At 36.6% G+C, this 20,320-nt stretch overlaps 1 protein-coding gene across 2 annotated transcripts in view; it reads left to right on the top strand.

Annotated features, from left to right (window-relative positions):
* The window catches only part of OXCT1 (3-oxoacid CoA-transferase 1), a 143,918-nt gene that overhangs the window by 58,805 nt on the left and 64,793 nt on the right, over positions 1–20,320 (top strand). For both annotated transcript variants that reach the window (XM_007961481.3, XM_073014782.1), the window contains exons 8-13: positions 3,137–3,244; positions 4,893–5,007; positions 7,667–7,761; positions 10,155–10,203; positions 16,443–16,515; positions 17,113–17,188. In XM_007961481.3, coding sequence (XP_007959672.1) covers positions 3,137–3,244; positions 4,893–5,007; positions 7,667–7,761; positions 10,155–10,203; positions 16,443–16,515; positions 17,113–17,188 — 516 coding nt within the window. The remainder of the gene's footprint in view (positions 1–3,136; positions 3,245–4,892; positions 5,008–7,666; positions 7,762–10,154; positions 10,204–16,442; positions 16,516–17,112; positions 17,189–20,320) is intronic.

The following is a 20,320-nucleotide window of genomic DNA, read 5'->3' on the forward strand; positions in this document are numbered from 1 at the left end:
CCTAGTCTCTATTTTTCTGTTAATGACTGAAGATGAGTACCAATTAGAGAAGCCTCAAATGTCTGGATTTCTGGTTGTAGCAAGTGGTGGGACATGAGATCTATTCATAGTGCCATGGAAAAGTCCAGGTTGTTCTTAGCTACCTTTCTTCCATCTCGATCTTGCCTGAGGACACTTAGATCTGCCTATTGCTTTGCCCTGAGGCTTTTTCTTTGTCCTTTATTCTGTCTTACCCATTTCTAACTTCAGGAGGAAAACTCTGCAGTCTTTGGTAAGGGATCTGGGGGTCTTTTATTTTTATGTTTTTCCTAACCAGCTCATTTTAGTCATCATTTTCTCATCAGGTTTTCCAGTAATGCTCATGTTATCACCTGATCTCACTGGACTTTTTAATCCTTCCATTGCTTCTTTCTTACTGTTCTCAAGATCACACAAAACTGGCACTGAAGTCAGGCCCTTCAATAGCTAGCATTAAGATAGTTCTGCCTCTTCATTTTTTTTTTTTTTTTAACTCTTTTCATAGATTGTCTGAAAACATGTTTTCTTCTTTTGGTTTGTACTTCAAATATTTTCTTTCTTAGCTGTTAACTCCGCTAACCAACTCTGAGAAAGCTTTGATTTTTGTATAGATGTTTTCAATACTGTTGAGTGTTGTTATTTTGACAAATGCTGCACATGCGTTTTCTACAGTCTGAAAGCCATTCATATTAGGATGACAAAACATGTAATTGTTTATGTTTAGCTAGATTCTTGCTTATCAGAGTTGTTTTACCAGGACACATTCATTCTGTTAGTTCTGAGAGTTATGATGTAATTGTCCTTGGTAATGAAGCTTTGTCTTGATTTGGTGTTTTCTGTTGAAACATTCTTTGGTGGAACCAAAAGAAAATAGTGACGGGTTTCCATCAGCATTTTCAGTTTAAGTGAGCAATACTGATTTTTTTTTCTTCCTTTTTTATTATGTTCCTTGCCCCTGCTAGAGGGTGAGGCAGGAAGACCAAATAGGAAGTTGCTGTCTCAATTGTAGCAAGAGATTTGAGGGCCTGACCTTTTGGAGCAACATTAGGCGTGAAAAATAATTCGCATTATTATTTTCAAATATGCAGGCAAGAAGGGTTTCCTTAGTTTAGCTCATAATGTTGTGACTGCTTTTAGGGTTTAGAAACTTCAGTTTTTCTTGGAATCTCTATTTTCTTTTTAACATGCCCTCTTTAGTACATGTCTAACTAATTGTGAGATTCATCACATGCCCCACTTATGATCTCCTAGTTTTAGAAACTTAGTGTTTATCGCATCTTTTGAAAAAACAACATTGTGGGTTTCCCTTTGATTATAAAAGTAAAAGGAAAATAAAAACAACTTGTGCTGTTACCCAGAGATAACAATTCTTGGCATTTCCATGTGTTTCCTTTTATTTTCTGTAGGTATATAAATAATTGTCTATGCCAAAGTGCATTTCTATAAATTTTTATTTACTTATACAAAATCTTGATTTTATGAAACATGATATTATGAGATGTCATTAAATATTATGAGTGCATAATATTGATTAATCACATGGATACACCATAAATTTTGAGGTTAGTATTTTCATGAATAATAAATCTTCATGTCTGTCCTCAGGATACTGGATTAATGTACAAACACATTTTTAAAGTCACGAACTTCTTTGAAGGCTAAAACTGAATATGTAAAGATGTGAATGAGCCCTAATGGCTGAAAGTTCCAGCCAGTTGAAGAGGTAGCAGTAGTGCTTAGCTGCTCTGCATTCCCCACCTCCACCTTGAATAGAAAATACTGGAGCTTAGAGAGTTTTCAAGGGGAGGACATAGAGTGCAGTGGCAAGGGGTCTTTGGCCCCACTTTCCCTGTCTCCTCACTCATCCCCAGGGGCCTCTCTACCCAGTAGTTCAACTTGGATGCTGACATGTTTTCTGATCTTTCCTTGGAATTTTTGTTTGATTTTGGTCAAAATTTTTCTGTTTATCAAAGATGATAGCTTTAATCCACCATGTCCTTGCCTTTTTCAGCTATTTGTGTGCATTGCACGATAAGTAAAATGTCTTCTGTAAGCCCTGGTATTCTTGCACTGTAGGAAGAGCCTAGTGAAGGTATATAGTAGTACAACAGCATAAGAAGGGCTACTTAACCTCACAGATTTCCAGATTTCAGTGAATAGTTTAGGAAACAAAAATCAATACAACTCTCCTTGTATAAGTCAGTTCATGGAAGCAAACAATTATTTGCTTTAGATAGTGTATCTGTTAAGCTGAGTACTCACAACTGAAAGGTATGTGTGTTTGTGTGCCTGTGTGTCACCAGAAAGCTAATTCTTTGACCACAACAATGTCAAGTTTAGTTTTTCTTGATCCTTGTTATTTTGAACTGTTTTATGTTGATAGAAAAATTGTCTTTTAAATGAATTCTAAAATAACAGACTAATGTGTAGGCATTTCATGTTGCTATGATATGACCTTATTCTTGGTGAATGACTTTGATTCTAATTAAATTGAGTATTTCTAGTTGTTAATTAATATTTTAGTTTTGAGTTTCCATATTGGAATTATCTGTCTTTAAGTAAATTATTTCAGCAATTGCAGTTGTATCACAATCCCAGGAAGCTAACAAGAATAATTTACAACTGTTACAAATAGCATTCGTATCTTTATTTAAAAAGCTCTTCAATTGACCATGCAGATGTTATTACAGATTTTTGTCTTTGATATGATAAATTTCCCATTAATTTAGGAAAATCTGTGTTTAAGGAATGTGCTATCAAGTTTTGCATTGTTGAGCTGCAATTTGTGAAAGTTCAAGCAGCCATACTGACAAATAATTTGACAAATTTGTAACTGAGACTCTTTTAAGCAAAGGCTAACTTCTGGAGCTCTATGGTCTGTATTTTCTGTTCAGAAACATGCACTTGAATTTCTTCTCTTTTGTGGGTCCAGGAGGTGTATAGACATTACCCATATGTGCACATATCCATACATAGATAAATGTTCATATTCTGTCATATATATTTACATCGTGTATCCAGCCTAAGTTGTGTGTGAAGATGTATATAGTTTTTAAAAAAATTAAAAATATTCACTTTAAGCTTTCACTAACTTTGAAAAAAATTTCTGTTTGTCTAGGTTGAAGAAATTGTGGATATTGGAGCATTTGCTCCTGAAGACATCCATATTCCTCAGATTTATGTACATCGCCTTATAAAGGGAGAAAAATATGAGAAAAGAATTGAGGTAATTGACTTAGCTGCTTTGTCAGTATTCACAGATCCAGTTACAGAGATAATGCATCCTTGAGGCCATTCCAGATGATGGGGAACTGGAGCTGAGCAGAAAGTCTAGTTTTGGATCTTAGTAAGAGCTTCTCATGTGTCTTATCATAATGGGGATATGATGATCTATGCCTCTGTGCAGCCTGACAGTGCCTTGTCATCACAAGATATGTATCACCATGTCATGAGATTCTCTAGGCTGTGTCTACCAGGCTTCTATTATCCTAATTTATGAAGTATAGTTTTTCTGGCTGTCTTAGAGAGGACATAAGAATAATCATGTCTTTGGTGGTTTTACCCCTGCTGAAGTCTTATCTTAATGTTTGGTTGTTCAAAATTGTCTATCTTGAAGGTGCTTTGCACTTTTCTAGAGTGCAGAATGTCATTCTAATTAGCTTCGGGCTGTGGGTAGCTGGTGAGTATGAGATTGTGGCAATCAATGTAGGTACCAGGAGCATTGAAGGTATTCTAAGGCCAGTGTGTTTGTCCCTATTGCATTGCTGTAAAGGAATACCTGAGACTGGATAATTTATAAAGAAGTTTATTTGGCTCACACTTCTGTGGGCTATACATGAAGTATGGCACCAGCATCTGCTTCTGGTCAGGACCTCAGGAAGCTTTTCCTCAGAGCAGAAGGAAAAGGGGAAGCAGGCATGTCACATGGCGAGAGAGAGAGAAGGTGCCAGGTTCCTTTAGACAACCAGCTGGTGTGTAAACTAACAGAGGGAGAACTCCTGCATTTCCCAGGGGATGGCACTAAGCCAATTCATAAGGGATCTGCATCCATGATCCAACACTTCCCACTATGCCGCACCTCCAACATCGGAAAGTACATTTCAACCTGAGATTTGGAGGGGACACATATCTAAATCATCAGCCAGTGAGAACAGAGAATGGCCACTTTGCCAGAATTACTATCATGATTCAGAAGTGTCTAGGGATCAGCAACAGAACAGACATATAGTAGGGTGCCAGAGATATCTAACTTATAGATATCAAACAGGAAGACATTTTATAATACAAAACCAGTGTCGGGGCCTAGGAAGAAAGGATGCGACTTTTGCAAACATGAGCCTGTTTGTGTCAAAGAGACTTAATAAAGGAAATAGTTTCCTGGCTGGTTTCTGCGTATTTCTGTGATTCCTGTGATGCACTTGTGGTAAAAGTAGTCTAGACTTTGCAGGTGGAAACAGGCAATTGGCAGCAGCAACACCTGGTAAACACATTCTGACAGCCCTGAAAAACACATTCCCAAAGTCTGTTCCTCTTTCATTCTTCTGGCCAGTCCCTGTGCACCAGAGGATAAGTTAGTTGGAAGAGTAACAGAAGGAGCAGACAGTGTGATGATAGTAACAGATTATTTGCTTCAAACAGACTGAAGAGCATATCTTCCTCTTTAAACAAATCTGACCACTTTCATTTAGTTCCTAAAGAATTATTTCTACCATCAAATATCACCCATAGTATTTTTTAAATCTCTGGTATATTGCAGATTTGTCTCATAATAATGGGAGCGAGCTCATCTTTTTTCCAGTAAAATTTATTTCAGCAGTGATAAAATACAAAGCATACCTTCAACCACGAATAATTTATTTCTGTTTAATTTAAAGCGTTTATCAATCCGGAAAGAGGGAGATGAGGAAGCCAAATCTGCTAAACCTGGAGATGACGTAAGGGAACGAATCATCAAGAGGGCGGCTCTTGAGTTTGAGGATGGCATGTATGGTATCCTTTATCCTTCTGAGCCTGGGCAAAGACATAGCCTTTGCTTTTCCCATATTGATCAGGCTATTAGACCTCTTGCATAGTGAGTCATCTCTAGTCTATGGTAACTTAATTAATCAATGTGTTTTTTTTTTTTTTGTTTGTTTTTTTTTTTTGTTTTTTTTTTTTTGTTTTTTTTTACAAAATGTGGCATATAACCCAAAGATGTCAAGATATATAACAGATATCTCTTTGCCTTCTTGAAACAAAATGGCAATCAATAATTTACTTAGTTATTTTCTAATACACAATAGATTTCAGTACAACTTGCATTTAATGGGAGATTATTGGGAAAAGAGATTACCCAAGATGAGTGTTTTCAAATCTCAGAATTCTTAGTAATAGCCAGTGCTGTTTACTTGCTCTCTATCCTGACATTTGCATACTCATTGAAAGATCCAACTTCTTTTTTTATTTTATTTACTTATTTATTTATGTGTTTATTTTATTATTATACTTTAAGTTCTAGGATACATGTGCATAACGTGCAGGTTTGTTACATATGTATACTTGTGCCATGTTGGCGTGCTGCACCCATCAACTCGTCAGCACCCATCAATTCGTCATTTACATCAGGTATAACTCCCAATGCAACCCCTCTCCCCTCCCTCCTCCCCACGATAGGCCCCGAGAATGGGAGAAAATTTTTGCAATCTACTCATCTGACAAAGGGCTAATATCCAGAACCTACAAAGAAAGATCCAACTTCTTAACAGCCCTCTTATTCTCTTGACAAAGATCCTGTGAGTACTCTTTTATATCTGATATTTTGTAAGAGTATTCAACAAATGATTCAAATTCTGCTTTAGATACTTTGTCAAGAAAAGGAGGTAGACATAATTAATATTTGGATTTTGAATGCATTTAACAAGTCTGTTCACCATCTTGCTAGTTTTCACTACAGCAGACATTGAATTATATAATACAAATAATACATATAAATACACATAGCATATGATAAAATGAATTTTTGCTGAATGGTGGATACAGTAAAGCCATACTTAAAGACCTGGGACCGAAACAATGAGAGACATGACAAATGTCTCCATTCTCTGAGCTTCCCTAGTCCATGAATGTCAGTCTTCCAGACTGTGATCTTGACTGGGAGAACTTTTCTTTTTCTCCTTTCTTTTTACCTCTACCTCATTTTTGTTCATTTTTCAGTTTACACCTTGTGTTATGGTGCAAACCCACATAAGGGAAAAGAATAGCATGTTGCTGCTCTTCCAGCTCTTGTATCAGCAAGGTGTGGAGTCAACCAAGTTGAATTAGTAGGTGAAAGATGGTCACTGGACTTTCTTCTCAACCCGTCTTACCCTGACTTACCATTGATATTTAAACGCTGACTATAATACTGATTTTAGGTGTTCTTTATTCAGTTATTGTATTGCCTGTGAAAAATATTTGCAAGTCAGTTTATGTAAATGGTCTTTCCGTATCTCCTACTTTTTTTCAACCCAGAATACATAGACTTTTTTCCTCCCTGGTGTTTGGCTTTAAATATTAAAGAACTGAGAGAATGCTAGAATATGATGAAAGAGTTGAGGTACCAGGCTTGTAATTTGGGTTGCTCTGTCCTAAAAATATCTGCTCATAATGGAATTAATATTCCAATGTGTTTTGTGCATTATTGAGAAATAAATCACAACACTGTACTAGACTGTGATAGAACATTAGCGGTAAATCAGGTAGCTATAATCATAGCTTCATAGATTTACTGTATCCATAAGAAGTGACCTGGGTCATTGAGTTGTACTGCTGGCCTTTGTAGTTTATAATATGGCACCATATATAAACCTCCTCTGGCCTTGATTCATGAAGATTTCACTGTTAGAATCTCATCAGAGTGCCATCATTCTTTGTACTAGTTCTGGTGAGGTATTTGGTGTGCAGTGGTAGTGAACAGTAGTGGGCAGTAGTTCCGGGCAGTGTGTCTTTGATCTGATCAGCCTGCCTGTGTTGATAGGCAGGATTGAACCTACATCATTGAGTAGTAATCATCGTCACTCATGTTTTGATCATTTAAGGAAGAAGATACAACAACCTCAGTTAACTCTTTGATGCCTTAACAAAGCTACTTTATATATGAGCTCAATTGTATTTGCTGAAATGTAATTTCGTCCCCACTTTTCTTTTCTTTTTATGTCACAGAACATTCAGTTACCAATGAATGTTACCATAGAGACCCAAAGGATCTGATATACTTTTAGGCAGAAATTTTGGTATTGTCAGAAAACTTTTTTAAAATTTAAAAATGGTAACTCCATTTATCAATAATGATGATTAAAAATGATCTTTTGGCAGGAGTTTTGAATAGTGAAAATAATTCTTTAAAAGTCAAGCCGTGTTTAATAATCAGTCATAATACATCAACCCAAATTTATAGAGCACATTAATGAAAATGTGCTTATATTTTTGTTAAAATGTAACAAATGGCTAGCTTCTGAGGCCACTACTTTGATATTGGTGGGAAAGCATATTAATGTTATTGAAAAAGATACTTTTTTTGAAAAATTACAAAATAATGCCCAGAGGGTGATTAGAGTCTATATATGTAGAAGATTTATGGTATAACTTCTCTACCTTTTATATGCTGGACCTTAACATCTTTTTTTCCTAGCTAATTTGGGCATAGGAATCCCTCTCCTGGCTAGCAACTTTATCAGCCCAAATATGACTGTTCATCTTCAAAGTGAAAATGGAGTCCTGGGTTTGGTAAGATGAAAATTTGTTTTTTAAAATCCAATCTTAATGAAGAATGAGATATTTCATGTTGTGAAATTTTTTATTAAATTTTTATTTCAATAGCTTTTGGGGTACAAGTGACTATTGGTTACATGGATAAATTGTATGACGCTGAAACTGGAGATTTTAGTGCATCCGTCACACACAGTGAAATCTGAGTTGTTGCTTAAAGTGCCCAACCTTATTTTTCTTTTTATCATAATAAAATATTGAATTTTCCCCTTAAAATGTGAGCAAGATAGTATTGTATTTTATGTAGTAGATGGTACGTTCCTGACTCTGGGCTTTCTGACTGCGTCTCTCATGTGGAACCTGATTCAGAGAGACCTCATGATTTCCTGTGTAAACTGTTTCTCATCCTTCTGTTGTTGGACAAGATAATGAAGGTTCTCAATAGTTCTATGTTAAATAAAATTAAACCTCAGAGGGAGAAACTGAAGAGGAAGGTTTCTACTTTAGGACAGGGACATTGTTTGAGTTGATTGCCTCAAAAAACTGTAGAAGTTCTCATCTCATTCTCCTTTCGAGGCCCTATTGTCCAAAAGGTTAAATTTTTTTCTTCGTTAAGATTAAGCATCCAAATGAGCTCAGTTTTCTTAGGCCATTTTTTTTTCATTATTATAATAAAATCATATATTTTTTACTTCCTGTATGACAATTTAATTAACAATGGCAGGGATTTGGTTTGTCTATTCATAATCTTTTACTTCTCAGTAGATCATAACTGTTAATGCAATAGAAATTATGCATATGGAAACATATTCATAATTCAAATATAAATTATGATCATGGGCATATAGTTGATACTCATTGAGGCAACAATCGTGACATTTTCAGACACAAAAATGATATATGTTTGGATAAAAGCAGATTCATGTGGAAGTCAAAGACTTGCTTTTTTTTGTTTGTTTTTTGAGGCCTAATCTCTCTCTGTCGCCCAGGCTGGAGTGCAGTGGCGCAATCTTGGCTCACTGCAACCTCTGCCTCCTGGGTTCAGGCCATTCTCCTGCCTCAGCCTCCCAAGTAGCTGGGACTACAGGTGCCCGCCACCATGCCTGGCTAATTTTTTGTATTTTTAATAGAGACGGGGTTTCACCATGTTAGCTAGGATGGTCTCGATCTCCTGACCTTGTGATCCACCCGCCTTGGCCTCCCAAAGTGCTGGGATTACAGGCTTGAGCCACTGCACCTGGCCAAAGATTTGCGTTTTTAAGGTGCCTTAGAGATTATAGAGTGATCAAATTCCTAGTTTTTTTTTTTTTTTTTTTTTTATTATTATTAAACTTCAAGTTGTAGGGTACATGTGCACAACGTGCAGGTTTGCTACATATGTATACTTGTAGAAAAGGGAAATAAATTTGTGGGTTATCCGTGGCCGGTGTTTAAAGGAAAATTTACATAGTTCTGAACATTAGTTGCCACTTCAGTTTACAGGATAAATTTGTGGTCTCTCTCTAGAAAGTATGTAAAAATTTCACAGCCAATAATATTTCTTCATTTTTGGCTCCATCTTATATCTTATGCCTTTTTATTTTTTTATAGTTTCCTCCCTTTTCATCGAATATATGTGATATTCTTTAACTACTTGCCCTATTTAAATAGAGTTATGTTATAAAAACATATGGAAAATTTTAAAAACTTTACTGAGAGTAGCTGTGCAAAAGGAACATAAGGACATAAGTACATCAAACCTTAGATGTAGTGAGGAGTAAGATTAGAAACCCAAATTCAGGCCTACAGTTTACAAATCAGAAAGCTAAAAGTTTGTCTCTCCAGGTCCTTCTAGCCAAATAATGTGATGTAGTTTGTATTAATTAATCCTCATGGAAAAGTTTTTTAATAACATTAGTTGCATAGTAGGTACTAAATCTTTTTTCTTTGATTTTTATATTTTTAAGAGAATGTGGTGTCACTATGTTGGCCAGCCTGGGTTTGAACTGACCTCAAGTGATCCTCCTGCCTCAGCCTCGCAAAGTGCTGCGATTACAGGCATGAGCCATTGCCCTGGCCTACATTAGTTTTACCATTAGTTTTGTTGACCTACATTTCTAATACATTTTCATAGTAGGGACTAAATAATTACTTTTTGTTTTATGGACTTGTATTTCTAATAGTATAGCATTTCTTTTAAATTGGTAATTTTTAGAAAATATTTTTCATTTGCCCAATCACAACTTTAGTTAGAAAAGACTAACATAAGAAACAGAGCCATGGACACAACAGAATTATTTTTCAAAAGTTTACCTCTAGTCTTCGGATGATAAATTTCTAGGGTTTTTAGGGAAGTTACTTATATTACAGTTTTAATATGTGATTCAGTGAGAATCTTCATTTACTGATTGGATGTATGCTGTATTTGACAGGGTCCGTATCCACGGCAACACGAAGCTGATGCAGATCTCATCAATGCAGGTAAGCTCACTTATTTCTAGCCCTTCCCTTTGCTGTTAATATTGTGCTAAATAATAAGAGTTTGGACTCAATTCTTTGTCTTTTCCTGGAGAGCACTCCATAGTATTCATTGTTGAGGAGGGGAGACAAGATTTTTTTAGGTCTTCCCTCATTCAGGAATGAACAAGATAAAGGGGGAAATGCAGATGACGGCACATTTAGTGGAAGAGCTTTGATGGGTCAATCAATCAGGGTCCTGCCTGTGAATAGAGAACATTCTTACATAGGGTAATTGAGAGTTAGAGGAAGGGACAATTTACAAAGGCATGGATAGGATTAAAAGAGACCACGAAAGGATGGTAAAATTCCACAGGGAGTTATCACCCCTGGGCTTTATGGGGCAGGTTGCTGTGATTTGACTGAGTTCCTCTACCAAAGGCCACTTAATAGGAACTGTGACCTTTGGTAGAATAACTCAGTCAAATCACAGCAACCTGGTTGGGTAGAGGGTCTCCACTGCTGGGTTGCCTGCCTGTGCCTTCCATTGGTGAATCTCTAGTCAAAGTAGGTCAGCCTTCTTAGGATAGAGAAGGGTGGGAGTGAATCCATAGCAGCAAAAAGAAAAGATCTGGTAAAAACCGGGGTTTTTGTTGGTGGTGATGCTTACTATTTTCTAGTTCTCCTTGGAGCAGGAGAGGAGCTTAAGGAGGTTCTCTGCTGGTAAGTACGATCTGGTGATGTAATAAATGTAGTTTTGTTGAACTAGAGACTAGAGCCTTGTCTTCCCTTTTGTTCCTACAGGCATATGCTTTGCCTTTTATTACTAGCCTTTTCTTTGACTGGGAGATAGCCTCATATATTAACAGCCTAGAGGAGGAAGAACAGGTCAGGTCTTTTGGTCATCTTCACTGCCTATGCTTGAGGCAACACTGCCACCACTTTGGAGCCGTGTATCTTCCCTGGAGTGCAGCTGCCCATAAGAAGCTAATTTTTAGGTTCTAGCAGGATTTTCTGTATCCTTCTTTTATTCATTCTGCCCCTGCAAAACTGTTATTCTTACTTTGCGTTCAAAAATAGTATGTGTAAATTTCAGATGACAAGTAATATGAGCTGAACATAAAGGCCAGCTGCCAAGTAAAATTGATGTTTGATACTTAGAATTTTTGGAAGTGAAACAGCTTCTGGTTGAATAGTTGAATTAGTTAACACGACTCAACTCTGAAAGGCCTACTGTGATAAAGCAATGACATTTAACCAAGGCTGTAATTTAATTGTACTGTACCCTTTAGCATGAGCTCATTGATCTGTGAAAATATTTGCTGCTTGGTTTAATTAATTTATGATGTTAGTGAGTTATTTGCAAAATGAATAACTGCATGTTCCAAATTTCAGGCTTCAGTTTATAAAACCCACTTTCCTTGGAAAAGTTGTTAACTTTTTCAACGTGGTTTGACAGTAGGTTTTTCCGATTCCATAGAGCTTAGAAGTAACTCAGTCCAAATGAAGCCACCAATTTTATATTTCCACTAATCTTACATTTCAACTTCAACACATGAAGTGCCACATTTATAAACTACTTTATAAAACAAGAATTCATTGCTTATGGGAAGCCAAGCTGCAAGTTAGTTTAATAATATTATAACTTTTTCAAAGTCCTTTTTGGGAGTTTCGATACTTTGATACTTTTGATTTTAAATTAGGGAGGAAATACTTTAAGCTGGAGAACCTAGAATATAAATTGGTGGTTTCCTCAATTCCCAAAATTAACTGGAAGACCAACCCATTATTTGTGTTAGTTTCAAAGCATTTTATGGAAATCTCTTTGAATAAAGAGTTATGTTTCTGGATATAATTGGTATATTAAAAATTCAAAATTATAATAGAACTATTTCCAAGGATCTCTTTTTAAAAAGTCTTATAAGGTTATGTAAAAATGAACTACCAGTTGTATAGTATTATATGGCTTAGAGCATACTTTTTCACATGTATTATACCATTGGAACCTCAGATGAAACTTTGTTATACAAATTGGGAAACTGAGGTCTAGAAAATTGAAGTGACGGGTTCAAGATAACATTGCTAGGGACTGAGTTCATACCCAGTCTCCTGCTTGTGACCCTGGCCTTCTTCTGTATACACTGAGTTATACCTGCTGATAACCTCACTTGCACAGAGGTGCAGACAGCAGTGCTTGGAACATTCCAGAGGTCCCATCAAGATCTGGGCTCTAACCTAGATTAACCCAAGGCAGTTGTGAAATTTCTAAGTCTCATATTTTTGCTTCTGTATTGTGTGTTTTGCGTTCTTCATTTCTTAATATTTTCTTATTTTAGTATACAGTATTTTAAATGACTTGACTTTTAATTAAAGTTGCTTTAGAAAGAATCACCATGTTTAATATCCCTGGCCCCCTGCCATGTCCCTCTACACTAGTGGTTTTCAATGAGGTGGGATCTGATTTTGCCCCCAGAGACATTTGGCAATGTCTAAGGACATTTTCGATTGTCACACCTGGGGGAGTGACATCTAGTAGGTAGAGGCCAGGGATGCTGATAAACATCCTACAGCAACCAGAACAGTCTCCCCATCCCCCAGAGTTCACCAGGCCCAATGGTCAATAGTGCTAAGCAGGAGAAACTCTGCTCTAGAGGTATATGTATCACATCTGAAGAATCACAGGCCTGCAGTCTAAAGTACAGATAACACAGCATTCCAGGTCTCTGTAGTGGTTGCAACCAACCATTATGGCTTTTTGTCTTGCTGTACCCTTCAAGGATATTTTTGTGTACCCATTCTGGACTGCTGGGTGTTTTCTGATTATGGCTCATACTCTTCTTTGCATGTCTTTGCTCTTGGTGTGTCTTTCATGAGATTTTGTTCTGCTCCATTCCATTGTTACCCCATCTCCTTACTGATAACTTTCTATCAACATTCATTATGCTTATCCTTCAAGTTCTAGCTCATTTTTCTTCTCCAAATCCTGCTGTAGCTCAGAAATGCCCTTCCCCTAAACCCACAACATATCTAGTGTCTCTCTGAGAAGCATATCACTTTTTGCCTTGTAATTATTTGTTTATCTCTCCTGCTGTATAGTAAGTTCCTTTTGCTTAGGGCAATGTGGTCCAAGTGTGGTCCCCAGACCCACAGCATCAGCATCACTGGAAATGTTTTAGAAATGAAATTCTCAGACTTCACCATACACCTACTGAATTAGAAACTCTGCATTTCATAAATCTTCCATGTGATTCTGATGAATGTTAAAGTTTGCAAACCACTAGTTTAGATCACCCAAATTTGGTGTATAACACTGTTTAAGGCATATAGTAGGCATTTACTATTGTGTGGATGACCTTTAAATCATGAGCCAAAGGACTCAGTGACCGTGAAATTGATAACTCTATTGCCCAAATATGAAAAATTCAGATATACATAAAGAAAAATTGGAGGAGACAGAAATCAATCAGGAATAGCCAAATAAGAAAGCCCTCTTTATGTTGCTTGTCTTTAGTTATGACTTTTCTTGACCAAACTTGGACACTGTATGTGAAAACCATGGATTCAACTTTAGGATACTTATTTTTGTTTAGATATTAGATGTTTAAAAATGCTGAAAATTAACCTTGCTTCAAAAGAATGTAATTTTTAAGATGCTGTAATGTATTAGCAGAGGCCTTGATAATGTTTTTTCAAGAGAGTTGTTTTCTGGGCTCTTTAATAAAACTATGCTTCACAAATAATATAGGGAGATCCAAAGCTCTTCCCATTGATCTCAGTTTCCTGTAACATGGTAAATACGCATTGTATGTATTATCAGCCAGTACAGATTATCTTTTGGAAGTCAGTGTTATTTAGCTCCTAAAAAAAAAAGAACTGGGATTTTTAATGTTTTTCTTCCTTTTTGTCCTACAAATTCCTCCTCTTCGACTTGCTGCCTTATAGGACTGATGAGGATCTGAATTTGCAGGTTATAGACGTTGTGTCTAGAATAAGATTTAGTTGTGTTATGCCTGTCTTAAAACCTGGAGCTCACACAGGCTGGCCGTCCAACCCCACCATATAAGCCAATTGCTTGGTCCTGTGACATTTATCCCTAGAGGGGCAATGGCATTGTCTCTTTTATAAGTAGCTTTGGAGAGAGGAATAACAAAAATGGCGATAATTAAAGGTGATGTTTATAGAGCCCTTTCTCTGATCCAGGCAAGTTAGAGTAAGGACTTTGCATGCATTATCTAATTTAATCCACTATGTCTTACATGCTGTTTAAAAGCCCCTGCTAACCATACCAGGAAGTATTTTAAAAACTTTTCAGTTTTGTGGTACTTTAAAAGATACAAAGATGTTTCCATTATTTAGAATAAAACTCCCTCGAGAGATATATATTTATATCAAGATGAAATATTTATTTATTTATAAATAAGCTTACTCTTTCTCCATACTCAAGTTTGAATGGAGGGGGATATTGATGGAAAAGTTAGCTTTTGGGAACGACTTGAGAATTTGAGGATATAACTGTGTTGCACAGCTAGGGATATTCAGACTGCTTGTGGTCCTTTTGTTTCTGAGAGCTATTCCCTTTCCAATTTTGGAATAACAGTTTTGCTTCCCTTTCTTTTTGTCTGTCCTATTATACTGGGGCCATGCATGGGGTGTTCTCAAACAGGTGACTTGTCTTTGGCACAGTGGTATGTTAGCACCTTCCTGGTTGAGACCAGAAGCTATTCCCAGGCCCCTAAAGCTCCTGAATAGACAGGAAATAGATCACAAGATGGGAGCGGCTTAGATATGAGTCAGGTGATTTTATTAGTTCTATGGGGAGTCGATGACCTTGAAAATCTTTTCCAGCTCTGAACTTCATTATGAAGTGAAAGTCTTGGGAGATGTCCTTCCAAGGAGACCTCTTGGAAGTTAACCTTAAATACATTGGCCAGTATTACCATGTTATTCCCTGATTTTATGAGAATCCTGTGGTTTTATTAGAAGCTTATGGGGCAAGAGGGTACAGATGAGTCAGAAAAACAAAGACAAGTGGAGAGAGATGAAAAGGAGAGTTCAGGCCAAATGAAATAAAGGAATTAGGTGGTTCCTTTTTTTCTATATGTGTTTTCTAATTTTAGTTTTATTTCTCCCCAGCTTCATTGCAATATACTTAACAAATGAAAATTGTTTATATTTAAGATGTATAACGTGATGATTTGATATACATATACATTGTGAAATGATTACCACAATCGTTAATTATCACATCCATCGTCTCACATAGTTACCTTTTTTTTGTAGTGAGAACTCTTAAGATCCACTTTTCTAGCAAATTTCAATTATATAGTATAGTATTAACTATAGTTAATACTATATGCTGTACATTAGAGTCTCAGAAGTTATTCTTATCACTGAAAGTTATTTGTTGATTAAAAAAGAAACTGCGGTGCATCTCCTGTGTAATTCTCTTCAAAATTGCATTCCTTCTTATGTTCATACTGATTCCACAGTCTCTCTGTCCCAGTGACTTACAGTAGCATTGGATTCTGACAGGTGTTACCCCAGAACTCCCTTCCTCCTCATTCCTAAGTAGTATTTAGCAGAGGATTGTAAAGGGAATGGGGATGGTGAGAGGCTGGAGAGGTATAGACAATAGAGGAGTGCATTTCCTGTAGAACAGGGGTCCCTAACCCCTGGGCCGTGGACCAGTACCGGTCCATGGCCTGTTAGGAACCAGGCTGCACAGCAGGAGGTGGGCGGCAGTCAAGCCAATGAGCATTACCACCTAAACTTGGCCTCCTCTCAAATCAGCAGCAATATTAGATTCTGGTAGGAGCCCAACCGAACCCATTGTAAAATGTGCATATGAGGGATCTAGGTTGCCCGTTCCTTATGGTAACCTAATGCTTGATAAGCTGATGAGGAACAACAGTTTCATCCTGAAACCATCCCTATCCCCCAGTCCGTGGAAAAACCGTCTTCCACGAAACCGTGCTGAGGTGCCAAAAAGGGGACTGCTGCTGTAGAGAATTTCCAAACAATAAGAAAACGAAAAGTGATCTGCTTTTTATTATCATCATGCAAAGGCAAAAGCAATGTCAGTGACAAAATACTTTCCACCACAAAAGGTTCCTATTATGTCCCCCCACCTGCTATGTCACTGCATTTTGGTAAAGGGAGTTTAAGTTCTTTTGGGAATGGAGAAGATACGGACCTCTGTTCACCATGATACTCTTAGAAATCTAATAGCCTTTTCTTTCTTTTGTGTGTGTGTGTGTGTTTAGGCAAGGAAACAGTTACTATTCTTCCAGGAGCCTCTTTTTTCTCCAGCGATGAATCATTTGCAATGATTAGAGGGTACGTAATAACAGAGCCCCTCATGTTTCACACTGTGTGGAATGAGCTGAGTCATCCTCTGAGTGTGTTAGCAAGGCTCTGAAACACAGTCACATTTCCCAGCCAGAAAACTATCAGGAGTTTGTTTGGCTGCATGATGTGAAATTATTCACATCGAATGTTGGACATTGAATATCCAGTCCACTGTTAGGAAAAGAACCCCCAAAATGGAATCCATGTCTTTGTGCTAACCAGACTGAAATAAGCATTTATAAGGTGCTTTCTGAGGATTCTATTGTTTTCTTCAAACTGAGTTCACTTTCTAGCTAGTGTTTGTGTTCAGATAGTCACATTCTGCCTCACTGAAGGAAACAATCTTCCTGTGTACACCTGTTCATAGTTTGTTATTGAGCCAATATGTACTATAACGTTTTTTTCACAAAAGAATTCTTAATGATTATTTCTCTGTCAGCGTGGAGCTCTATTAGGAAATCAGTTGTGTGGTGGGGGGAAGCAAATATATTTTGGTGGCATGAAGTTATTCTGATTGCTAGCAAGTTCAAACAAAGGGGACAAAGGATTGTGAGGTTCACTTTATTCTTCCTCCTTCTTTCTCAGGGGACATGTCGATCTGACAATGCTAGGAGCGATGCAGGTTTCCAAATATGGTGACCTGGCTAACTGGATGATACCTGTAAGTAGACATTTTTTATTCTTAATTACATTTGGATCAGAATAGTTACTTTTTAAATACTAAGAAAAAGGGCCATGAGATCACAATTCTTTGAAAATGAAATATTTTAATATATATTTCTTACTAGAATCAAATTTTAATTAAGTAAGCACTGAGAAGTATTCAGCTTTGCCAATTTACTCTTCAGCTGGGACTGAAACTAGGCAAGATCAGAGCCAAAACATCTTCCTTAGAAGAAACCAAGTTAGAGAAGACTTAAAAAACAGAAAAAGGGCTAATTATACTCTGAAAGTAAGAAATACAAATATTTTCCATAACTAAAGTTTTAAACTAGGAAGAGCAATTAATAAGTTTGTTAGCATTGTTAATTGTTAATTAATGTTGTTAATGGTTAATTCTATTAATCAGTGATTGAAATCATCTTGATTGGTTATGTGATCCCATAATCATTGTCCTCTACTATGGAATTCAAAGCATGAGAGTTTACTATCATTGTGAAATGCGCAGTTGTCATTTAATGACGTAAATCAAGGACGAAACCTCCTAGAATTAGCTTTGGAAAGAGGACTGTTATCACTGCTTAATTCATGAGTGTAGTTCATTGTAGACCAGGTTGTTGCTTCCCAAGTACATGCATGGAAACAGCATTGGGTATGTTTATGATTATGAGCTCATTTTGGCTGGTAGCTCAGTTGCTTTTTGTGTGAGTATTCAAAGATTTCTATGTTTTTCTATAGAACCAGCTAAGAAGAATCTTATCAAATAACTGAGGCTGGTGGTCTATGATATGACAGTTTTCTTGAAATCTCTTAAATTTGTTTTCTAGTAATTTTTTGAGGAAGCAGGATTAATGCAGTTGATAACAGTGTTAGAGATCATGTTAGTCTAGCTCATTTGATCTAATGTCACCTGAAATGTTGTTTAAGTTTTGATAATTATTCAAACCCTAGTTTCCAAACTTGGTGGTGTATTGGAATCATCTCAGAGTTTTAAGAAATTTCAATGCATGGGTTCCAGCCCAGGTAGTCTCTAATTTAATTAATCTGGGTTGTAGCCTGGACACTGGATCATTCAAAGCAACTCAGATGGTTCTAATATGTGACCAGGTTTGAGAACCAGCATATTAAAGATTGATTACAACTCACCTCATTTTAAAATGTAAGAGAAAAACATCATTGAGCCATCATAGTAAGAACTCTTAACAAATTGTGGATTATATTGTTAGTTTAGTTGTAAAAATATTGATCTTTCAGAATCAGCCATAGTTACAAGGGTTAGCAGCTTTTGATTGCTTCGAAAAAACCAGGGAGGGTCTCCTGAGTATCACACAGTGAGTCAGATAGAAAGTTTATGGAAATACTTGTGTAGGATATTATAATGTATTTCTGTTTTCAAATTTTAGAAAAGGGCCATATGGGGTAGTAGAGTGAGTATAGGAAAGCAAGCCCTGGATTTTAGCACTGACTCTACCAGTAATCAAGGTGTGACCTTGAACATTTCACTTATGCTCTTTGGCTTAAAATGCCCTCATCTATAAAGTGAGGGTTTGAGACCAGATAACGTTAGGAGTCTCATTTGGTTTTCTTAGCTTAGTGGGTAAGGGCAAGGCCCTGTAGTGAGATAGTCCTGGATTAAAGTCTTATTTCTGACACTTGCTGGCAGTGCAACTTGAGCTAATTTCCTATTTTTTCCTCATCTGTAAAATGGGAATCATATAATAGTACCTAGTTTATAGGACTGTATGAAGGAATACATGTGACAATGCATACAAAGTACATAGCACAGAGCTTGACACATAGTACCTGGTAAATAGGTTGTTGTTCTTATAAGAAGTTGCAGATTCCTGGCAAGGAAGAGAAAAGCATTGGGACCTATGAACAAATGCAATAGGGTTTTAAATACATCTATTTCTCTGTACTAATGATTTTTGAAATCAGTTTGCACAGCAGTCCTGGATATGAAGCAGAAATGTGTTAAATATCTTCTTCCCTTCGGGGAACATGGGCATCTTTATATTAGTATAACATTTGTTTATATTATGATTTAGCACGTAGTAAGGCTGGAAGTTCTCATAGTGACAGTGTACACTATGTAGTTATTTATAGGAAAGCTTTGCTGATCGTATTTTTACATATCCTGTTAAGATTCCTGTGAATGATTAAAATACAAATGTTTATTACTTTATACTTTTCTCAATATAACTTGGAGCCCATGAGTTCCCGAAGGAATGGACCTAGTGGGGTGAACAGCTCTGGAGTTCTGTAGGAACATCATGGAAATCTAGTTGAGAAAAATTAAGCATAAGAAGTGTTCTGGGGTTTGGTTCCACTGTTTTGGTAGTGGAAGTTGGTAGTGTTACTTCTGATTAGCAATTTTTTTGTTGCTTTTGTAACTGATAATCATTTCCTAACTTCTTTGTATGGGATGCACCGTGCATATTTTCGTTGTTTGAGACTCAGGGCAGCTTCAGAATCAACTCCATGAGGTTTAGTTTGGTTTTAATTTCAGCCCTACCCCTTACAAATTATGTAATCTGGAGCACTTGTTTTGGCTAGGATTAAGTGAGAAGAAAATGAAGTGAACACTGCAAGTACTCTCTAAATAGTAGCTATTAAGTAATGCTCTATTACTTAAAATTAAACAGGAAATATTTACCTTAAAATACACTGGTATAAGCGAGGTGATTTTACAGGAGCCAGCACAACCTGCTTATCCTAAGTCCCTATTCGAGCACCAAAATTAAGCCCTTTGAGGGCACATTTTTTTAATTTATTGGTTATGGAAAAGATAAAGCTTACCTTCCTTATGTAATTTCAGTAAGCTATCTATTTTTATTTGTCCCAAAGATTTGTTGACTTATATAATTTAAATATGTTTTTATTGCAAGATCTGGCAGTCAAGAAGCTGAAAAATTCAACTTTACTATATCATTTTTCATTTACTTTTATCTTTTTCCTGAGTTTAATAATCTTTCAGTGGCTGAATTCTCAGCATCATGACATCATCATCAATCATTACAGCATCAGATTACAATAAGCATTAAGCCTTCAGGGCAAGCAAACAGTGTGGGTGCTATTTGTCTTACGCTTTAATAGCTTCTTAGTATGCAGTGTTGGTCTCATGTACAGAGAT

This window comes from Chlorocebus sabaeus, chromosome 4 (assembly GCF_047675955.1).
Source record: "Chlorocebus sabaeus isolate Y175 chromosome 4, mChlSab1.0.hap1, whole genome shotgun sequence".
Classification (NCBI taxonomy): Eukaryota; Metazoa; Chordata; class Mammalia; order Primates; family Cercopithecidae; genus Chlorocebus; species Chlorocebus sabaeus.